General features: G+C 41.5%; 1 protein-coding gene and 1 long non-coding RNA gene across 2 annotated transcripts; one reads left to right on the plus strand and one right to left on the minus strand.

The window, feature by feature from the left end:
- Positions 1-279: 279 nt before the first annotated feature.
- Positions 280-1881, minus strand: LOC146389265 (uncharacterized). Its single transcript, XR_014799992.1, has 3 exons — positions 1574-1881; positions 1426-1490; positions 280-1141 (listed from the first exon to the last, which is right to left on the minus strand). It is a non-coding gene; the product is annotated as an uncharacterized LOC146389265 (long non-coding RNA).
- A 2848-nt stretch (positions 1882-4729) lies between these two features.
- On the plus strand, positions 4730-21014 carry LOC146389266 (guanine nucleotide-binding protein G(I)/G(S)/G(O) subunit gamma-13-like). The gene is made up of 3 exons (XM_084927029.1): positions 4730-5241; positions 14873-14999; positions 16789-21014. Exons 2-3 carry the CDS (start codon positions 14902-14904, stop codon positions 16892-16894), a joined length of 204 nt encoding a protein of 67 aa, XP_084783155.1. The 5' UTR covers positions 4730-5241; positions 14873-14901; the 3' UTR covers positions 16895-21014.
- Positions 21015-21791: the final 777 nt, after the last annotated feature.

Genomic DNA, 21791 nt, shown 5'->3' on the forward strand with positions numbered 1-21791 from the left:
TGGCAGACTGTGACCCTGAGAGGTGAGGTGGACTAATTCCATCTAGCCAGCATCCTGAAATTGCCGCTCCCTGAGTCGCATGTCTTAATGGAGACTGCAAAGTATGTCGGTTAAAGCGGGGGGAGAACATGATTTCGCAGAGAGAGTCATTTCAGAGAAAGATTTCCCAGTCCTGCTTTTGCATGTAGACCGTCAGCTGGAGCTTGGCTTGCTTAAGATTAGTATTAGCAGACCACATGTAACAATTTACATATCCAGACTGTGCATTGGGACGTGCTTACTGAATTTGCACCCAAAAATCACGCATTTCGCTGTGTTTTGGGTGCAGTAATCTGCAGATTGCATTTTATTATTCGATTTGTCCAGATAACAATCATCAGCAGTGTAAACTGTTCTGGTCAGAGTCTTTAAAACAGAGTCCTGCGTCCTGACTCATGTTACAAGACATCCGCTGACAGATGGTGCCAGTTTACTCACATCTGCTGATTCAGAGCAAACTGGAATTTTAGATGGCTAGTTCAGGCACAACATGGCAAAAAGCAATTTGCTGGCGTTTGATGTGGGCGTAGCAGGAACAAAGTACAGCCGGGGAGAAATGTCAGGTTTACTGTGCTGATAGCCACAAGTGAATGTCAGGTCTCACACAGGCTGGTTCTCTCTAATGTAAAAATCTCAAGAAGGTATACTGGTCACTGAAGTCTTACTTTAAAATTCTCAGGACAGACTATTTCACTGAAAACATGTGGAGGGATTACGTCAGTGCATTATTTTTCCATTTAAAGGCCTAAATGATGATTATATATATATTTTTTAAAATCTACTGCTTTAGTGTTTTGTTGGTTTGAAGCTCAAGTTTCTGCAAGTGGAACTTTTGCAGCAATCATTGCTTTGGAGCAGGATTTTGATACACAGTTTACTGCCTTCATATCTTAAACAGCGCAGCACCTTTAACTGACTAAAAATGTCATCTCTTCAGTGTTCAGTCTGTTTAATTCAAACTCTGGTTCGTTTTCCTCCTTGGGGCAGTTTGTTTCTGCAGATGTCAACACCGTAATCAAAAGAGCTAAAGTGAGCTAGCGACTGCTGTTCTCCATGTTCACCAGCACTCCGCTTCGCTTGAAGTTCACTTGGATTTTTGTCTCTGTGAAAAGAAACCAAATAAAGGGGAAAAGCTACATGTTTGCAAACTCAACTGATTCAGAAAGAGAAAAATACAAACTATAATCGACATGATAATTCAGTGTTTTAGCTTGTTTCCACAAATATCAAGACACCCAGACTCCCCTACTGGGTCAAGTCTGACGGAAATCAAAAACAAGACATTGTCTGAGAACCCAAAGTCACAGGAAGATACAAATACAGAACTGGGGTAGTCATTATGACACGACAGTTGACGTCACTCCCAATATGCTGTGATCCAGTTACCTTGGTTTCAGATGTTGGAATTCAGAAGTGAAATCACCTGAGTTAGTGTGTTCCAGCTGTAAAATCTAAAAAACAAAAATACTTAGCAGGGTAGAGCCAGTCATGCATTGCTAGCAAGTCAGCATAATACTGGGAGGGGGGATAGAACCTGGTCAGTGCTGTGGAGCCGTATGGCTCATTTAGCGAGTCCCAAATTTACAGTTTACTACCATTTATGTTCACGCCTGCCATCTTTTGTTGTTCACTGGGGGTTGGTAGAACTGCTCTGGCGTTTGAGTTGAGTGGGTGTTGAAAATGAAAAACTGAAATTCTAACTTCCGACCTCATCTGGAATGCACCATACAAGAAGACAAGGGCTATAAACACACACAAGGTAATTACAGAGATAGGAAACACCAGGAAGCACAGCTGCAACTAATCAAGAAAACTAGACAGGAAGCGAAGCCAAATATTACGTACACGAGACATTAGACTACTAAAATAAAACGTAAAGGACTCAACAAGAGAACATCATTGATGTGCACTTGAGAATACACAGGGAACACCAGGGTAAACTGAAAGGAGTACAATATATACTCAACAGTAACGGAAAATAACAAGAAATGAAGACTTGAATATATACAAATGATCATACCCAATCAGATATGCTAAAGATGCAAGGAACAAAACATTCTCACAACTGAAAAGAAACATCAACTTGCAAAAACTTAAAACCCGGGCACCGTGACATGACATGTGTGGAGAGCATACAAGCTAGCCAACCACAGAAAACCAGCAAAGAAGAAACACTATCGCTGTAGGCGATTTTAGAAAAGCCTATCAGGAACAGTGGTCAGCAGACCAAAACAGAGAAAGATCTCTGCGCAGCATTTTACAGTGGCTTGCAAAAGTATTCGGCCCCCTTGAACTTTCCCACATTTTGTCACATTACAGCCACAAACATGAATCAATTTTATTGGAATTCCAGGTGAAAGACCAACACAAAGTGGTGCACACGTGAGAAGTGGAACGAAAATCATACATGATTCCAAACATTTCTTACAAATAAATAACTGCAAAGTGGGGTGTGCGTAATTATTCAGCCCCCTGAGTCAATACTTTGTAGAACCACCTTTTGCTGCAGTTACAGCTGCCAGTCTTTTAGGGTCTGTCTCTACCAGCTTTGCACATCTACAGACTGAAATCCAGCTCCAGCTCAGTCAGATTAGCTGGACAGCGTTCGGGAACAGCAGTTTTCAGATCTTGCCACAGATTCTGGATTGGATTTAAGATAAGATAAGATAAGATAAGATAAGATAAGATAAGATAAGATAAGATAAGATAAGATAAGATAAGATAAGATAAGATAAGATAAGATAAGATAAGATAAGATAAGATAAGATAAGATAAGATAAGATAAGATAAGATAAGATAAGATAAGATAAGATAAGATAAGATAAGATAAGATAAGATAAGATAACCTTTATTAGTCCCACACGTGGGAAATTTGTTTTGTCACAGCAGGAAGTGGACAGTGCAAAAGTTATGAGGCAAAAATTAGGATACAATAAGAATAAATACAGTACACAACTGGACTTTTAGATCTGGACTTTGACTGGGCCGTTCTAACACATGGATATGTTTTGTTTTAAACCATCCCATCGTTGCCCTGGCTTTATGTTTAGGGTCGTTGTCCTGCTGGAAGGTGAACCTCCGCCCCAGTCTCAAGTCTTTTGCAGACTCCGAGAGGTTTTCTTCCAAGATTGCTCTGTATTTGGCTCCATCCATCTTCCCATCAACTCTGACCAGCTTCCCTGTCCCTGCTGAAGAGAAGCCCCCCCAGAGCATGATGCTGCCACCACCATATTTGACAGTGGGGATGGTGTGTTCAGAGTGATGTGCAGTGTTAGTTTTGGCCCAAAAGTTCCATTTTGGTCTCATCTGACCAGAGCAGCTTCTTCCATGTTTGCTGTGTCCCCCACATGGCTTGTGGCAAACTGCAAACGGGACTTCTTATGGTTTTCTGTTAACAAAGGCTTTCTTCTTGCCACTCTTCCATAAAGGCCAACTTTGTGCAGTGCACGACTAATAGTTGTCCTATGGACAGATTCCCCCACCTGAGCTGTAGATCTCTGCAGCTCGTCCAGAGTCACCATGGGCCTCTTGGCTGCATTTCTGATCAGCGCTCTCCTTGTTCGGCCTGTGAGTTTAGGTGGACGGCCTTGTCTTGGTAGGTTTACAGTTGTGCCGTACTCCTTCCATTTCTGAATGGTGGCTTGAACAGAGCTCCGTGGGATGTTCAAGGCTTGGGAAATCTTTTTGTAGCCTAAGCCTGCTTTACATTTCTCAATAACTTTATCCCTGACCTGTCTGGTGTGTGCTTTGGACTTCATGGTGTTGTTGCTCCCAATATTCTCTTAGACAACCTCTGAGGCCGTCACAGCTGTATTTGTACTGACATTAGATTACACACAGCTGCACTCTATTTAGTCATTAGCACTCATCAGGCAACGTCTATGGGCAACTAGCTGCACTCAGACCAAAGGGGGCTGAATAATTACGCACACCCCACTTTGCAGTTATTTATTTGTAACAAATGTTTGGAATCATGTATGATTTTCGTTCCTCTTCTCACGTGTGCACCACTTTGTGTTGGTCTTTCACGTGGAATTCCAATAAAACTGATTCATGTTTGTGGCTGTAATGTGACAAAATGTGGGAAAGTTCAAGGGGGCCGAATATTTTTGCAAGCCACTGTAACTATTGTCAGTACTTCCATTTGAACTCTAAATTCAGCTAGTAGTCAACCCTTGCACGACCATACTGCATCGCTGTACAAAACTTCTTTCTTCAACCAGAGTTCTGGCCGATAGAAGGACCAGTAAGCCACATCCATCTTTAGCAATAAATCAAAACTCAGTGTGTCTTCTGTCACGTGCTGATGAGAGCCATTAAAGGTTAAATCAAAGGTGTAACTCAAGAGTTATACAGACTGGTTGGCAGTAAAATAACGAATCTCTCCTTTAGTTGCTGATACAAACCGTGTGATCAAACAGATTCTTCTGTAGTCTTAGAGGGTTTAAAAGTGGCATAAAGCATTCGCAAACATGTTTCTTTTTTCTTGCCTGGAAACCTAAATCTTTCTCCTGCTCTGAAGCTATAAGTGGCCATATTAGGGCAGAAATCCAGGATCTGGCAATGGGGGCAAAAAGAGTCCTCACACACACCCGCACGCACGCACGGACGCGCGCGCATGGACACGCACACACACAGAAGTCTTCCCTTACTTGTGCTGTACCTGCGCTTATACACCCCCACCCCTTCCTCGCCTTAGCAACTCTCCATACGCATCCTGGGGGAACACACTCTTCCTCTCGCTCCCACACTCACGCGCGCGCGCACTGACGCTCATATAGGAGGATCCCGGCAGAGAAGCGGGCAGCGGACGACGGAGCGCGCACGGGACCAGATCGTTAACTTGTCATTTCCCCGCCTCATTCTCGTGCAGGTTCAGCAGCTGCAGCAACAAACCGGACTACCGGCGAACAGCGAGACTCCTCCAGCACTCCAGACAGCTTCAGACTGGTCGTCATCGCGTCTTTTACTCTGGAGACTGCGGATTTTATCCCTGATCTTTTCCAGCGGATACCGAGAGTGCACACCGCCGCTCCGAGATAAACTAAGTCTACGGACATTAAGTGCGCTATTTGTTTTCTAGCAGAGGGGGGAAATCAGTCTCCGTGAGTCAGGCCAGCTGTCTTCTCTGCCCTCTCCTCCAGTTTAACTGCACCGGTCAGACTTGGAAAGAGCAACAGCCTCCGCCAGCGCATCAGTGAGGTAGGAGAGCCACATTATGCCACCGTACACTATCTTCTGTGGCTGCTCTGCCAACATAGCGGGGCCTTTATTAATATTACAGGCTCGCCTATTCGCATAAAGCATGGAGGTCAAACTGACCCCTAAATGAAACTGTAGATTTTATTTTAATCTAGGCAAGACGATAAGTACACTCCTTATGTATCTGTGTCATATGCTGGGTTTTTTCCGTGCGTACTTCACAAACTGCAACCACGCAGGCTATACAGAACCCACGAATGTTACATAAAACTTATATTTGTCCTCTGCACTTTCTCTTCCTCCTCCTCCTCCCTTTTCTCTCCCTGGCCTCTTTTGACCCTGTTCTGGGGATAGATGGTGCTCGGGACGACGTTTTTAGGGAGGGAGTGAAGAGTTGTGAAGATTTTAATTTTTACACTTTTTCTTTGATAATAAAAGGATAGTAAACTTAAAATGACCTAAAACCGTCTGGTTATGAGAACGTGGAGCCCTGGATCAAGATATATAAGCTACACAACCCCCAGACTGAGAAGATCATCTCTCCTTTTTATTTCTTTTTTTTATTTTACCGTTTTATGGCTGCGTGCTTTGTAGTTCATTAATACCAAGCCTCTTCATTGTGGTATGTAATGTGTGTCTCTGTGGTACGTTTGCATCTCATTTACCTCTCTTTGCCATGGTTTTCTCTACTCACAGCTGTTTGTGTCTCTCTGTGGTTCATTTCTTTGCAGCGGATTTTTGCAGTTTTCAATTTCTGTCACAAAGAGATCGTCTAAAAACAAATTTACTATAGATTTTACATGTGTGTTGTTTTCGATCTCTGTGCATCTCTTTGCGATTGCTTTTTATCTCTTTCTACACGTTTTATCTCTACTTATAGCTGTTGGTGCTCTCACTCCTGTCGTCTTTGGTGTATAGGTGTGAGCTTTGCATCTCTTTGCCGTTGTCCTGTGTTCTGGGGCAGGCACCGCCACCCCTAGTGTATGCGTGGCCCTGTGGGGAACACGCATACACCCAAACAAAAACATGCACGCAAACATTAATTCCATCCAATCTAGTTCATGCCTGCATTGATCAGATTCCATTGATTGGATGTTTCCCTCATGCAGACAGGGCCCCACTAGTGTGATAACATCTGGACTGATCCCAGCCACTTCAGAGCTCACTGAAGTGCTGCTGAAGAGATTAGCTGGTTGTAAAAGCTCAAACATCATCTGTCAGAAGCTGGCATTTATTATCCTCAGCAGCATCTCATCCTCAGTTTAACTACAAGGAGCCTCTTCTTTCTTTCTTACTCGCCACTCTCAGCTGGTCAGAAGAGCTCTGCCTGTTCCTTTCTATTTTTAGCTTCTATTTACAATGCAGTAGCTATAGAGGCAAGAGGAGGCTCTCATTCTGTTTCCATCATCAGCCTCTCTGCCTCTTACTTATCCTTATCTGTCATAATTTATTTATTTTTGCTTTGGCCTTACCTTCCACCAACTCTTACACTTTCACACTTTTATCCTTGGCTTTCTAATTTAACCTTGAGCTATAATCATAGCAGTCAGAAGGACCACGAGTTAAGCATCCAACAGCAGCTCACCTCACAATAGAACCTGCTCCACTCTCTCCCTCACACACACACACATATCTATAGTATATGTGAGGGACGAGATAGCGGAGGAGACGGGGGGTAAAGGTTAATCTCTGGATGCTTTTGACCCAAATCGCTACGTGACCTATATACCCTCTCTTAAAACAACCACCCCACTTTAACCTTCACACACACAAACCCAAATACATCTTTTTAAAAGCTTCAGGCATACACAGATATGTGACAGCCTTTTTGATGCCGACCCAGAGTCTGACTAAATGTTACATTTTTGAGGCACTGTGAGTTATCAAAATACTGAAAACAGATTCAGTTCATAAAAATAGTTGATTTTTTTTTTTTTATAAAGAACATGTAATTAACTTGTTCTTCATCTTTTATAAAACTTGAGCAGACTCTTAAGAAAAAGATGACCTCCATTCACGGCAAAGTGTCCCAGTTTAAACTTACAGCTCTGTATACACTGCAGTGAGCTCTGCAAAGACAGCCACACCTTGACCAAACACCATATATTACTGCTCTGAACTACCTGTGTGGTAAGAGCAAAGCCATCATCTCTAAAAGCCGGTCAACTCTTTCCCCCCGGGAAACCTGTTAGGGGTAACCCTAGTTTCTCTTTTCTAAGTCATATTTCAGAGCTGCATCCAGGTCAAACATCCTTTTGAGGGTAACAGTGAACGTGAACGCCATGTTTTGGAAAAGTATTTTTCATATTTCGAGCACCAAGAGGCAGAATTCTTTTAAAGAGATGTAAAATGAACAAAATCTATTAAAACCGACAAAGAAAGTTTACACCGTCTGAGCTACAAAATGACCACCGCATCAACTACCGTATTTTCCGCACTATAAGGCGCACTTGAAATCCTTTGATTTTCTGAAAAATTGACAGTGCGCCTTATAATCCGGGGCGCCTTATGTATGAATTCTGGTTGTGCTTACTGGCTCAAAAATCTGTCAAAAATATTTTAGTGCGACTTTGGTAAGCTACGAAGCCGCACCGCTTGATGGATTGTCTGAGCATTACAGCTACCGTAGTCTGGAGCCTCGTGGAGTAATCTGGGTCCAAAACTGCGGCATCACTGAGAGTTAAAAACTGTCCAAATTCTTCCATCTTTAATAAAATGATCAGCGTTGCTGCTTTACCAGGTGTAACAATTAAGTTTAACATCCAGGCATCCATGAAAACAGAATTTATTCAGTTTAACAGAGTTAGAAGTTAGCAGGAAGTTAGCTCGCTAGTTTCCACCTAAACATGATGTAGCATGTTCTGACTGAGAGATTTCTGAAAAATTCAAACGTACAGCTCTGCTGTCACTTCCAACATAAATGAAGACAGAAAACTAAACAGCAGTGATGTTTGTAGGGTTACTGAAGTTGGGCTAGCTGGTATATAACGATATGCTACGTGATCGCTAGCGACACAGCTATGTTAGCATAACATAAACACAGTGAAGCTGGAGGATGAACGCTAACTTTTTTTCTACTTGATAAAAGTTAAGGTGAGGGTTCCTGATGGTTAGAGACAAATGCAATCGCATGGCAGGATGCTGTAAACGGACCAAACTTCAGTCAGGAGAACAACTGAGATAATCCATCCACAATACCAGGTTAGTCATTAATATACTGCAACAACATGGGAATAGAGCAGCTGTGATAGAATACAGCATTAATGAATCAATGGTACAGAAGTGGAGGAAGCAAGAAGAATGAGTTGAGTAAAATTTGACTAATCTGACTGTTTTGATTCGCTTAATGCGCCTTATGGTCCTGGTAGTTTATTTTACTTATCTGACTTCATTTCGAGGTAACAAAGCTGTGTTTCCAACAACTACATTGCCTACATTCCCCTCCTGGGAAATGTGCAGTTTTCTTACACGATGCTTGTGCAAATGATCCACCTACACTCAGGATCATTCCACATTCATAAAAAGCAGCACGCTCTCTCGACTGTAACAATGCTAAGATGTATAGCCAAGTTAAGTGCTGAGCAAGTATTTTAACATGCTCAACTCCAGAGGGAATTTTCTCACATTCCCACTGAACTTGATTACAACAAGGTCGTTTCCATCATTTTCAGGTAGCTTGTAATATCTGAGAAAACTGTGAGTGTCCCCATGACACTCTACTGCCCTTGGTTGGTACAGTAACTTACTCCAAACGTGAAGGTGAACTGTTCTGACTCTCATCCTGACCGCTTCATGCTTTACTGCATGTTGCCCGGTTCATGCAGGCTGTCACGGCTCGATGAACCCGGCAGAACTACAGGATGAGCTAAGAAAAAACAAAAACACACACATCAGACTTTGTCAACTAACTGACAATATCAACAGTGCTGTGAGCTTTGGCTGTGGAGTGCCTGTTTGGTTCTGTGACAAAAAGAGCGCTGTACATCCAGTACACACCCTTATGATATCCTGTGTGAACGTGAAGCTAGTCGATGGTGCTGTGATGGAGGGGGAAAGACTTCCGACATGCTCATCCTCTTAAGTGTGGTGATAGAAGCTATGAGGAAGCCGGGGTCTTCCCAGTGATAGTAAACAATGGAGGGCTTATGAGATTAGTTTAGAGTAACATTAGCAAGGGATCGCGATAAATTTGACTCTGATTTATTGATGTTTTAATATACATCACAAGCACCATTACACGTGACTGCTGGTTTAGAGTAAATGGGATATAATTGATAGTTTTTTTCCACAACAGCCATAATTGGCCGGAGAACAAAAACGGAGACGACTGCTGCGAGAAGCGACAGATTAACTGTCTGAGACAGTCAGAAACAGATATCAGAGAGCAGCGAAAGGACGGGAGCGAGAACGCAGCAGAGTTCTTGATCTTTTCTGATTCAAAGCCCACAGAGTAAGATATCAGTAAACCACATGGCAGTATAATGGTGGAGTCTTTCCATTATTTACTCTGTGTGGCGTTTAAAGGCTGTCTAAAGCAGAGCTTTACCAGATAAACACAGACATATTTACACAGTTGGCTATTCATCCAGTCCCATTCAAAGTAATTGGAGATGGAGAGAGACAAAGGTGTATGATAGAAAGAAAGAAACAGCTGGCATGAAGACGACGTTTAATTTTTGGGTTCATTCAATGACTGTTTGTGATAGACGAATTTTTCTGATTACTTCTGGTAGTATGGTAAATTAGCCCTTATACACAATCGCATTTTTAATCTACTTATTTGTAGCAACCAAAATACTCTGAAGAAAACAAATGTTTTTTTTAAAAATCATACGCTTTTTTTTTTTAAACTACAAAATGACAATACCAAATGTAACATTAAAATATTCACTGATGAGCTTTTCCATTGTTTTCCTTTGCGATCAGCTTCAGTAATATAATTACAGCAACAAAAGTAGCGGCATGATAAAACATAAACATAAATAATTATGACTGAGTCGTCTCTAGCAGACTGCAGAGCTGAAAGATCAAGCCAACGTGGAAGTGCCAAACGCTGCAGTTCCTCTAACGGCCACTTGAGGCTGACTCTGATGACGAGTCAGTCCCCACAGACTCCATGTAAAAATGACAATAAAGCACTAAAAAGCATGTTTACAGCTTTAAAAACGTGTTTTGGGATCTATGGATAGTTTCTCCCTTTATGACAGCTATGGCGTTTACAGTTGAGGGCATGGTTGCTTTGACAGATGCGCCAACACAGGGAGCTGTAGCTGTCTGCGAGCTCTCACCTCTGCTAACTGCAGTCACTGAACTTGACCTTTAAACTTGTGGTGCTTTAGGTGCCTTTTACAGTATCCTGATGAAATTGCTGGACTCGTTTAATGGCTTGAAATCTGTCTCGTTAGTGAAACTGCACGCTGACTGTGCCATGCATCTCGAAATTTGGCAGATTCTTGTAAACGTAACAGTTTGAAACAGCAGCCCCCCCCCCTCTCTTTCTCAGCATTACCTGCAGGCAGTAAATCCACATCAGCAGCAGTGGTGGTGGTGGGAGGATGGAGGAAATGACTTGTAGTGACAGATGTCTGTGTTCTCCACGCTTTCCAAACTCCGCTCACTCTCTTCGTGTCGGGAATATTGTTCCGTTTGTTGATGTTTGACGTTTCCAGTGACATATTTGATACAGCTTGTACAGTGACGTTGCTACTGTAGCCACCTAAATGTTATATTTAATTCCAAGCTAAGACTCAAACACTTTGTGATGAGCGACATCACGGGTTAACATTTCCACCGGGCATCATCACTCGCTGTTATTTTGTTCAAACAAAGGCAAATATTCCATTTTGATTTTAAGACTTGTGCAGTAAAAGGAATCTACACCTGCTCTCCCAGGACGGGCGTAACATAGATCGGGGAAGAGAATAAGTGAAAGAAAAACCCAAGGAGGCGATCAATAAGTGGTGCAAAAATAAAACAAATAAATAAAAAAGAAAGGAGTCAAACAGAGACGCTGCCAGAGAAGAAATAAGAGAAGGAGGCTGAGAGGAGTGGAGACAGAAGGATGGAGCAGACAAATAAATGTGAAAAAGAAGAACAGGTAGAGAGTGAAAACAGGGATGAAGGAGATGGTGAGTGATAGAGTTAGATGGAGGAAAGCATCCAATCCCAGTGTTGTCTCTAGAGGATGCTGCTGAAACCTGATCTCAGCCGGGAACTAGCCATCGCTCTAGTCCTGTGTGTCTAATATTGGTAAGACACACACACAATGTCGTGTAATATTGCACCTGGTGTTTTCCTCATACTCACAAAAGGACACGCGTGTGCACCTCACCGATTGTGCATCTCTCCTCGTCTCTCTCAATCTAGCCTCTTTTTTAAAACCACAACCTTTTTACCCGTCATTCCTCTCAAATAGCAATGACGTGCTAAAGATAAAAACAAATAAACATGTCAGCCGGTGTTTTACATTGACGTCTGAGGCTTTCACATGTTCAGAGTGATGATTGATTCATTCTGTTCCAGAGTCCTAAATATCAATTTTCAGAGGGGAAAAAATCATTAAAAACCAGTTACGGCTTTGTGTTGCTCAATATTACTGTCCTGATAGTATCAATCGCCTCTTGTACTAGTACGTTTACTGTAATGCGCCAAAATGTCAAGATGGTGCATATCTCACTCCAGGGTTAACTACTGTTAGGAATAATTTGGCATTTAGGGAAATACGTGTCAGAGCGATACATTTCAAGCTAGCCTAGCAGCAGCCATCGGTGGTATAAAAGAAGAACGCAGCTCTCAGGTGTGAAAAATGAAGCAAACACAGAAGTGCTGTGTTCTTTTCATACAAAGTCAGAGGATCATATGGAACGGGATGATACTTAAGGTTGCTGGGAAAAATGTACATTCCCTGGCCAGCTGGTGAGTGGATGCTGGAGGCTGCCAGCTGTTGCCGGGTGAAATTGGTCACAAAATCGTGCTGCACCAAAAACTTCCTTGTGATTGTGTTGGTCGCCAGGAGATGTGGTTCCCTGTAGTTAGTATGAAAGATGCTGACTTGTTGGTCTTCCTCAAGTTTCGCTGCAGTTTGGTGAGTATGGACTGCAGCAGACCTCTGCTAGAGGAGAGCAATAGCAATAAGCTATACACAAGAGGAGAAACCAATGACGTCTTTATATTTTAAGTTCATAACTGTCTCTCAAAAGATAGTTGTGCATATAGCATGTAACAAACGACAGGCTTTGCTGGACAACTGACTGGATGTTTCTTTTGGATCCAGACCATGAAGTAGTTGTCAGATTCGGGGCGCTGTTTCCTGCCTGAATATAACCCCTCACTCACTAAACTGTCATAAAGGAGTATCAACCATTATTCAGTGCCCCTTTAAAAATACCATAGCTGTTTCTATCCTGAAGGATCTCAACAAGATCAATTCTGAGTGCAGACTAGACAAGCACTCATCTCACCCGAATCCTCACATGACTCATAAAAGCACACACGGGGGTACATAAGCACAAGCACACGTACGAGAGGGGCTGCGTATTACTGAGAGAGTGGAGTGGACACAAAGCGTGGGAGGGGAGCAAGAGAGAGCAGGAGGGAGGAACGGACCAAAAAAGATGCTGCGGAAGAGAAAAAATACTCCACTTTTGTGCAGAGTTGGCCGCTGAGAGATCCTGTAACTGATATTAATGTCGCATTGTTTATTAATTGTAAATCAGATGATCTGTACAGGTACAGATATATGTATACATTGTTTGTAAGGAGTGCCTCAGTGGGTTATGTCAGGACCTGAATGTACTCTTTAATGGGAACAGATCGGCAGGATTAATGATTCAATTCAGTTCAGTTTTATTTATATAGGAACAAATCACAACAATGACCTCAAAGTGTTTTATATTATAAGGTAAAGACCCTACAATAATGGAGCAACATTACCAATAAAAATAACTCATTCTATTACAAGATTATTGCAGAAAAAGTAATCTGTAAGATTATTGTACATAAAAGATTAGCTTCCGAGTTTGAAAAGTAAAGCCAGTAAGAAGTGGCTTAAATTTGCATTCTTTCCAATGGCCAGCAGGGGGCAAAAAGGCATGACCTGTAATTGCAGTTATCTCTTATCTCACGATAAAATACGCAGCTGTTTTTTGTCTCCATAGGAGTGATTCTGGCTTTAGCTAATTGCATTTCTTACTTCCATGGATGAAATGGATATGACCTGCAGTGCATATTACTGATGCATTAGTCTCTACAGGTTGTGTAAAAGAAGTGCTGATCCCATTATGTCAGATGGATGGATCAGATTTTCTAATTGCTTATAGTTTTAGGAACTTATTTCAAGATCTTTGGGAAGAAGATCGATCTGACTGATAGCTGCGCTGATGCTTGAAACCTGTGCGGATGAAAAGAGTAGGACAGTTCCCAAACATGATGACAACAGCTATCAAGAGCCGTAAAATTCAGTTATGCCTTTCAGTACTTTAGATGTCTCATACATGACTATGGCTGTGGATATGGATGATAAGCTTTGGTATTAGGTGCTTACAGATTTCTTTCAATACTCACCAAATCCTTGGGGGTGGCTGCTGGGGGAAAACAGAGAAATAATCAATCAATTAATAAATAGGAAATATTGTTTTCCAAGCATGTTACCTCAACATCCTTGTTTGGTGGTTCATCAACACCACCTATATAAATACTGCTGAAGACAAACATTTTCTGTAAATGTTTGCTTATATGGACCCGTAATATAAAATTGAGCTGTTATTTTTTAGGCTGCTGTTTCAAGTTTGCGTTGAAACCACAGAACTAACTTTAGCTTTAACTTTTAGCTAACTTTTAGCTAACTTTAACATTTTTAGGTTTCTGGATTTTCAAATGTAACCAATTATTCTTTAGGTTTAACTGGAAATGTTTATTCATTGGTATTACCTATTAAAGCTATATATCAATTACATTTAGTTACTATTTTATCAGCTTACCCACCATTTTTAAGTTACTTTTTGTACAATTTGTACATTATTGTTAGCTTTTCCATCATTTCTTCAAATGTTAGAGCTAACAACTTGTACAACTTACCCAATTTCAAATAGTTATGTTAGCTGTTTGTAGTATAGACTCTGCTCACTTGCTAACCCAATTTCACACATTTGATTGTGGTAAATATGGTGCAATATCATGTGTCTGTTGGTGTGTCTGTGGGTGTGTTGGGACAGCACTGAACATGTACACACAATAGCACAGGAGAAAGATTAGATTGAGCACAAATACATGCTGTCCTTTTCCTCCTTTTGAGTACAGACGCAAAACATTTTGTGACCTTAGTATGAAATTATCAAAGTATTCATTAAAGCCATGGAAGTGGAAACATGGAGCCCAAAAAACACAAAAGAAATCAAACGAATGTATCCTGTAGAGTTAAGAGAGTCTGTCAATTTTTTGGCAGCTCGGTTGTACTCTATGAACATAACAGCCTCTATTCTCCCTCCTGTAGGTGGAATCACTAAGCAGCAGTCATAAATCAGATGCACTTTGTGGTGTTCTTGCTGCGGGCACAGATGTATTGAGCGTGTCTGCCTGCTATTTGACAGCGCTCTATATAAATATAACTGTGGCCTCCTCCCACTTTGTACAGGCAGAAAAGCCCTACAACAAGCTGCAGCCATGGATGAGATGGACCTGCCCCAGATGAAGAAGGAGGTGGAGAGCCTCAAGTACCAGCTGGCCTTCAAAAGAGAGAAGTCCTCCAAAACAGTGACTGAGTGAGTAGTTACTCCACTGCTGTGCTGCGCAGAGTTCACAACCCTGAAATCAACTGTGCACAAAAAAAGATAAATCGCTCTGAGCCTCTCAGATTGAAAAGGGAAGATATTTGTTTTAGCTAAATACGCCGAACACACTGGTAACTGCATTTACAGGAAGAGGCTGGAGAGAGAAAATAGAGCCATACTAGCTGTTACTATGTCTGGTTGTGCCGTCTTACTCATTAATTCAGTGCATTATTTTAAATTAGTACTAGTTTGTGTATAGTTTTGAGACCAAGGTCAAGTTCCTTCATCAGCAAATGGAGCTCAGTCAGAAGTCAAGCCATGTACTTGCTTCCATAATGTGGCTCAGCACTGTGTATGCTCCCCTGTATGCACTGTCAATAACATCTGGGCATGCTCCAGATGAGCATGATGGCGTCTTAGGGAGTCTGTGAGCTGCTATAGATCGGCTTTGGTACTGTTTGGCAGCACCACTACACAGTATCCTAGAGGTTCTCAGGTGGTGTCTCCAGACTCTTCTACGTCTGTCACACGTGTTAAGTGTGAGCACGCTCCAGTTTTCTCTGGAAAATGCAAAAAGGAAAACTGGAGCAAATTCAGTCAGGACCTGCGAAATCATTCCCTTTTTGAGGGTCATCTTGCTGTTGTTGCCTCTCCAGTGCACCCGTTGTCGTTTTCAGTTGTACCAGAGAAGGTTAAATCGAACTGATTTTGTATTATATTGTGTTGATCGTTCCTTCATTTTTGGAGTATCATATGTAGAGCTAGGATTGTTTGATAAGTAGAAATATAAAAACTGCCATCAAAATGCAAGGAACATTTGGGAAATACAATATTAGTCATTTCACCACGATAATAAAGTAGTCATATGACTTCGCTGATCAGCAGTATCTTGAAGCTTGTTGTCACAGCATTAATCTGAGAATGAACCAAAGCAGCGGCCGCTGTTAAGTTTATCTGTCTCGCCCTCTCTCTGCAGTCCCATCAGATTAAACACCCAAGGAAGCATTTCATCAGCACTGGGCCTTTTCACACCAGACATGTAAAATCAAAAATGATTTTTCAAATCCAGATCAACAGATCTGACCAATCAGACCGCTTGTAGCCCAAAATGCACACTGCTAGAATTTATTGTCACTTTTTCTCAGTGCTCTGTGTGTGTAATTGCCGTAATGTTGTTGTTCACAGGAAGCAAAAGAATAAACAATTATATATATATGTTATAAAATGTACATTCAAAAAGCGAATGCTGAAACTGAGAACCTGCTTTTGTTTAACGTGTTCATTTTGAATTTGATGCCGACATCTGTGACATTATGGGATTTAAACTTTAGGAGCAACACATGCTGCCATCCACACAGTGTCAGGCCTATTTCACTAAGACAATGCAAGACCTCCCTCTGCACTTATTGCAAAAGCATGGTCCAAACTGTTCAGCTAAGCATGAATGGGACAACATTTTGTGTTTCAAACTACTGCAGACACTAAAGAAGAGGTCATGCAAGGCAGTAGAAAAAATGCTTTTTTATTTTATTTTTTATTTTCTGCTGGCTTCAAATTCAAAATCATAAACGTCCGCTCTTAATAAGAAACAGAGTTGTAAGCTAGAACTAAAGTACACAAACAAAAGTTGCAAAATTGAATATAACTAGTTACTTATGGTCGCTCAGTTTGTCCTTGTCCTTTTGCCTTATATGGGAAAGCGGATAGAGGACAGATTGTGGTAAGACTATACCACAGGAATTTAAAAAATGCCGCTCTTTCTATTTTTCTCTCCACACAGTTTGGTAAAATGGATAGAGGATGGTGTCCCAGAGGATCCCTTCCTGAACCCGGAGCTGATGAAGAACAACCCCTGGGTGGAGAAAGGAAAATGCATCCTTCTTTAGATTTAACCATTTAATGACCCTTGAATTTCAACACACACGCCCTACAGATGACCCCTGAAGCTGATCCTGTGAATGCACCGGCAGGACAGCGCCACCTAACCTCTCACCGTGAATGTACAACAGCTGGCAAACCTAACCCTTTCCCCAAAAACACACCCCAAGGGCACAGAAATACACACTGACAGAGACGCGCATTCACACACTTAACACTGCAAGTTTAATCCTGCCACGGCAATGCATCGTTTTTATGATATGACAGAAGTGATCGATACTCGTACTACGTGTCTTTATATGAATATACGACAACTTTTATTTATGCAGCTGCCAGTCACAAGCTTATTCCCTTTGCAGTTTTTTTTCTTCCTAAATTTCCTAAATGCGTTAAAGATGTGTAATGGAGTCACGTTCTCACTGCCAGACTGACTGTAGATCTGCTGGGGGAATTTTGTTCCATACTGGAAATGACCACCATTACAATATAACGAGTCAGACCCCTTTAAACCGAAGTCTTTGATGAAAAAAAATTAACTAAGAACTGATAAGATAGTGATTTATAAGTAAACACATCTCCTTTTCTTTTGAGAACCATCTTTTGACGCCCTTTCAACCTAATACAAGCTAATATATTAATATGTACCGCGTCTCCATTAGTCAGATCACCATTAGCATCACATTTAGCTAGATTCACCATTAGCATGACCATTAGCATCGCCATTAGCAATAGTTGCGCGGCTTCCTTTTCCTAAGCTACATGTAAATCGCTTCCAGCTCTGCTCCAGTGCAGTGCAGGGTGACAGTGACGCTCCTGTACCTGTGTATCCCGTCTTTAAGTATGATGTCATTAGCTGTGTCTGGGCCCAAACTCCGCTGCAGGTCTCTAAGTCAAACGATCACTGAGAGTTAAAAACTGTATAAATTCTTTCATCTGTAATAAAATGATCAGTGTGGGTGATCCACCAGGTGTAACAATTAAGTTTAACAACCAGGCATCCATGAAAATAGAATTTATGAAATTTAATGGAGTTAGAAGTTAGCAGGGCGTTAGCTCGCTAGTTTCCATTTAAATATAATATACCATGTTCTGAGCGAGGGATTTCTGAAACAAATTGAAACGTACAGCTCTGCTATCACTTCTGACATAAATGAAGACAGGAAACTAAACAGCAGTGACGTTTGTAGGGTTACTGAAGTATGTGCTACGTGATCGCTAGCGACACAGCTACGTTAGCATAATATAAGCAGTGAAGCTGGAGGATGACCGCTAACTTTTTTTCGCTCGATAAAAGTTAAGGTGAGGGTTCCCGATGGTTAGAGACAAATGCAATCGCATGGCAGGATGCTGTAAACGGACCAAACTTCAGTCAGGAGAACAACTGAGATAATCCATCAGCAATATGAGGTTAGTCATTAATTTACTGCTGCACGGGCTGGGCTGTAGTTACATCATAAGGTTTTAAAAACTGAGCTTTAAAGTGAATAGCGGTAATTAAAACCGAGAGAGGCCGACAGTGATCGCTGCCTGTTTTTAGGAGCTTTTTGAGATTAAAAACAACAAGACACAAAGCATCAAAACATGTTAAAAACACAAAAGCCTTATTAAACGCAGGGTAGTTTGGGCAGGATTCATCACTTAAAGACCGGATAACTGAAAATGGCAGCGCAAGGACCTCTAGAAAAATTGACCAATGTGCTAACACAAAGATACAGATGAAACATGTCCACGCACTACTTTCCAAAGTAGTCTGCACAGACACATTTCATTTCATCTGAAGTGCATGTTCATTTAGCTTTTTCAGTGTCTAATAGCTATCCAATCCATCAACGATGCATGAATGACTATAGGAGGAGTAGCTTCAGCAGCACGTTTGCATTCGTCTGCACGGTTGGAATAGCTTACAGAGCTTACAGTAGTTACGTGTTTAAATAAAACAGGAAAAAAGATGTAAAAATGTGCTTTGGGCTGCAAAGTATATATCACAGGTAGAGAGCATTCTGTTATGCTGCCTGTGTGGGCAGCTGGTATGGTTTAGTGTATCTTTCTTTGTATTTTTCTCCATATTCAAAGCTTTAGCTTGGGGGCAGTTGTAGTCCATTACACGATTGCGGAGCAGGCCATGACCGATATCTTGTCCCACTATAAACTGCAAGTCTTTATAGGTTCTCATGGGGCACACAAGTCATTAAAAAGCTAATTCTATATCTACAAGTGTAATTAACAAACAGTTACAGATGAGACTTTTACACACAAAACAGACTCATTTAAATGATTTAAATGTGGAAACAAGCCTTTGCATGGTCTCTGTGACTCTGTGCAGAATGTCTGTAGAGGTTCAGAACTGCCACACTCGAATGCAGGGTGAAATCTGTATAATGGTGCACACTTCCTGACAGTCTTGTCTCTAAGGCACTCACAGTGTTCAGCTTTGTTAAGCTCTCACGCTAGAAAAGTGACAAAAGTAACAGAAGAATGGAAAGAAAGAAAAAATCAGGGAGAAGTGTGAAACTGGTGTACTTGCAAGCTTCGAAAGTCGGCGGACGGGCTCCCTTCTCAACACTCTGCTGGACCACCTTAATGCATAACGTAACATAACACATGAAACGTTCACAAAATATCTCCCACAGACTAAATTTACAGCCAGTGACCGAAACTCCAGCCTTTACGTGCGATAAACAACTTGCATGGACCCAAGAAGCTTTCACAGCTCTCCTCTCAGTGTGACTCCTGCAGGTTTTCATATGTAGTTTTAAAATAGCTCATAAAGCATGGTTATCCCATCTAGTCCTGCACACAGTGTTGTTGTTGAGTGTCATAGCAGCTCTGTTTGTGCTGTCAGAGCAGAACTCTGGGTCTCTGGAGGGGTTTGAGTTCCTTCTCCTCCGTAGCTACAGCCCCTAAAGGCTACACAATATAAGCACACACAAATACAGACATGACAACCAACACAGAAACATATATGCACATATTGTCTCTCTTGACACATGTACAGACAGACCAGTTTAACTTATTAACTTATTTATTTATTTATTGACAAGATTTCTTCTTCTTCACGTTTCTTTTTTTTCTTGTTTCCTGCGTCTCCGCTCCCTCTTCCTCAATCCCGCCCTCCAAGATTAAAACAAAATATATCACAAAAACGACCAAAAACGACTTCTTCACCTTGCCGGATCACCATCTACTACTGCCTTGTACACAGTTTCCTTAAAACGAGAATGTAAATATGTTGGCATGATGTCCAGACATCGCCGCCGACTGCAGAACAGGCGGCGGTTGCGCGTGCATGCGACTGTAACTGTGTGTTTGTGCGTCCATGTTTTACAAAAGAAATTTGGACTTTAGGCTCCCATGTGTACTGTAAAGCACACACGCACAGCTGCATCACACAGACACACACATGCAGGCAGGCCTGAGGAGGAGCAGATCAACAAAATACACACGTACACTGCTTAGTGAGAATGTGTATGAGGGGAGGCGCGGCAAGGATGTGGGATTCTCTAAAGGACTCGGGACAGCGGAGCCTCAGGTCATCCTCATGAATCTCTTCTTTTTGTGTTTCCCCCAAATGCTGCTCCGTGATTGGATGGATGAGCAGTATTTTATTTTTCTGACATTAAAAACTCCATTTGAACACATGTGTTAGCCATAAAGAGCTATTAAACACGATCGTCTTACTTTCTGTGAGTACATAAAAGAGTCTAATATTAAATCTAATATTTACTGATCCCCCTGAAATTGCTCTAAAGGTTTAACACTCACTCTGGGAAAGCAACAAATGCTGGCCACTGCAGGCTAAAGTAACAAGTACATGAGAGGACTCCTGAGTCTGCCTGTCCCTCGTCTGTTTTTTTCTGTCTAGCTACTGTAACTTTACTTGTTTTTTTTTAATATACTCTGAACGTGGGTATGTATGTATGTTATAACTACTATAATGACAACATAAAACCTTGTCTAAATATCTAGCAACATATTCCTCGTGAGAGTGGTTTGGAAAAAAGATATTATGCATCAGATCAAAATTCCTAGTGTGAAGATGACAACGAGCAATAAATTGTAGATCATTTTTTTATTGAATGTTTTACAAAAACATTTATCTTATCGAATAAAGTAGAAGATTTTTAGACAGCTTGGGTGTCCTGGCTGGTTTTTGTGTGTTTTCTGTTTCTGTATGTGAGTAAAAGGAATCCACACCAGGACTGGTTGATTTTGTGCTGTGTTCAATAACTGCTGTAGGTGGTATCGTCTACAGCAAGGGTGGGTAGACCAATACAGTAGCAAAGGATATAAAGTGTACTAGTATAAAATATGCTGTTTGATATATTCATACATTTCGCAAATACTGACTAATTACATAATTCAGCTTCCTCACTGACTACAAATGATAGTAATACAGATCTGCCACCAAAGAAACAAAACAACGGGATATTGGCCAAAATGAGCATTTTATCACACTGAATAATTACGTGATTACTAGACAGTCTACAGGTAGTCCCTCCAGCCTCTGTCACTTTGTCACACCTTTATTTACTTTAGTTATAGGACCAGCTGGGGCCTTTCTTTGTGCAGTTTGCTACTCCATGCCAAGGTTGCCCCTCCATTTACTGTCATAATCGGGTCTGGATCAGGTGCAGTTTACATCAGGTTTGAAAGCAGACGGACTAAAGGGCCTTTTAGTAGCAGCTCTCTTTTTCTTGACTGACTGGGCAGAGTCGGGCAGACTGTCCACACAGAGAGAAGGATAATACTCTGGTCTGCTTCATGGAAGCATGTGCAGCATGTACTGCTTTAATAACCTAACAATAATGTGCGTTTTAGTTCAAAGAGGGGAGTGGAAACCCTGACTGATGCAAACACCGCAATAGTAATGACACGACCATCAGTAACTGCGTTGGTGATGCAGCC

The sequence above is a fragment of the Perissodus microlepis genome, chromosome 4 (genome assembly GCF_051167445.1).
Source record: "Perissodus microlepis isolate ML-2025 ecotype Zambia chromosome 4, ASM5116744v1, whole genome shotgun sequence".
Classification (NCBI taxonomy): Eukaryota; Metazoa; Chordata; class Actinopteri; order Cichliformes; family Cichlidae; genus Perissodus; species Perissodus microlepis.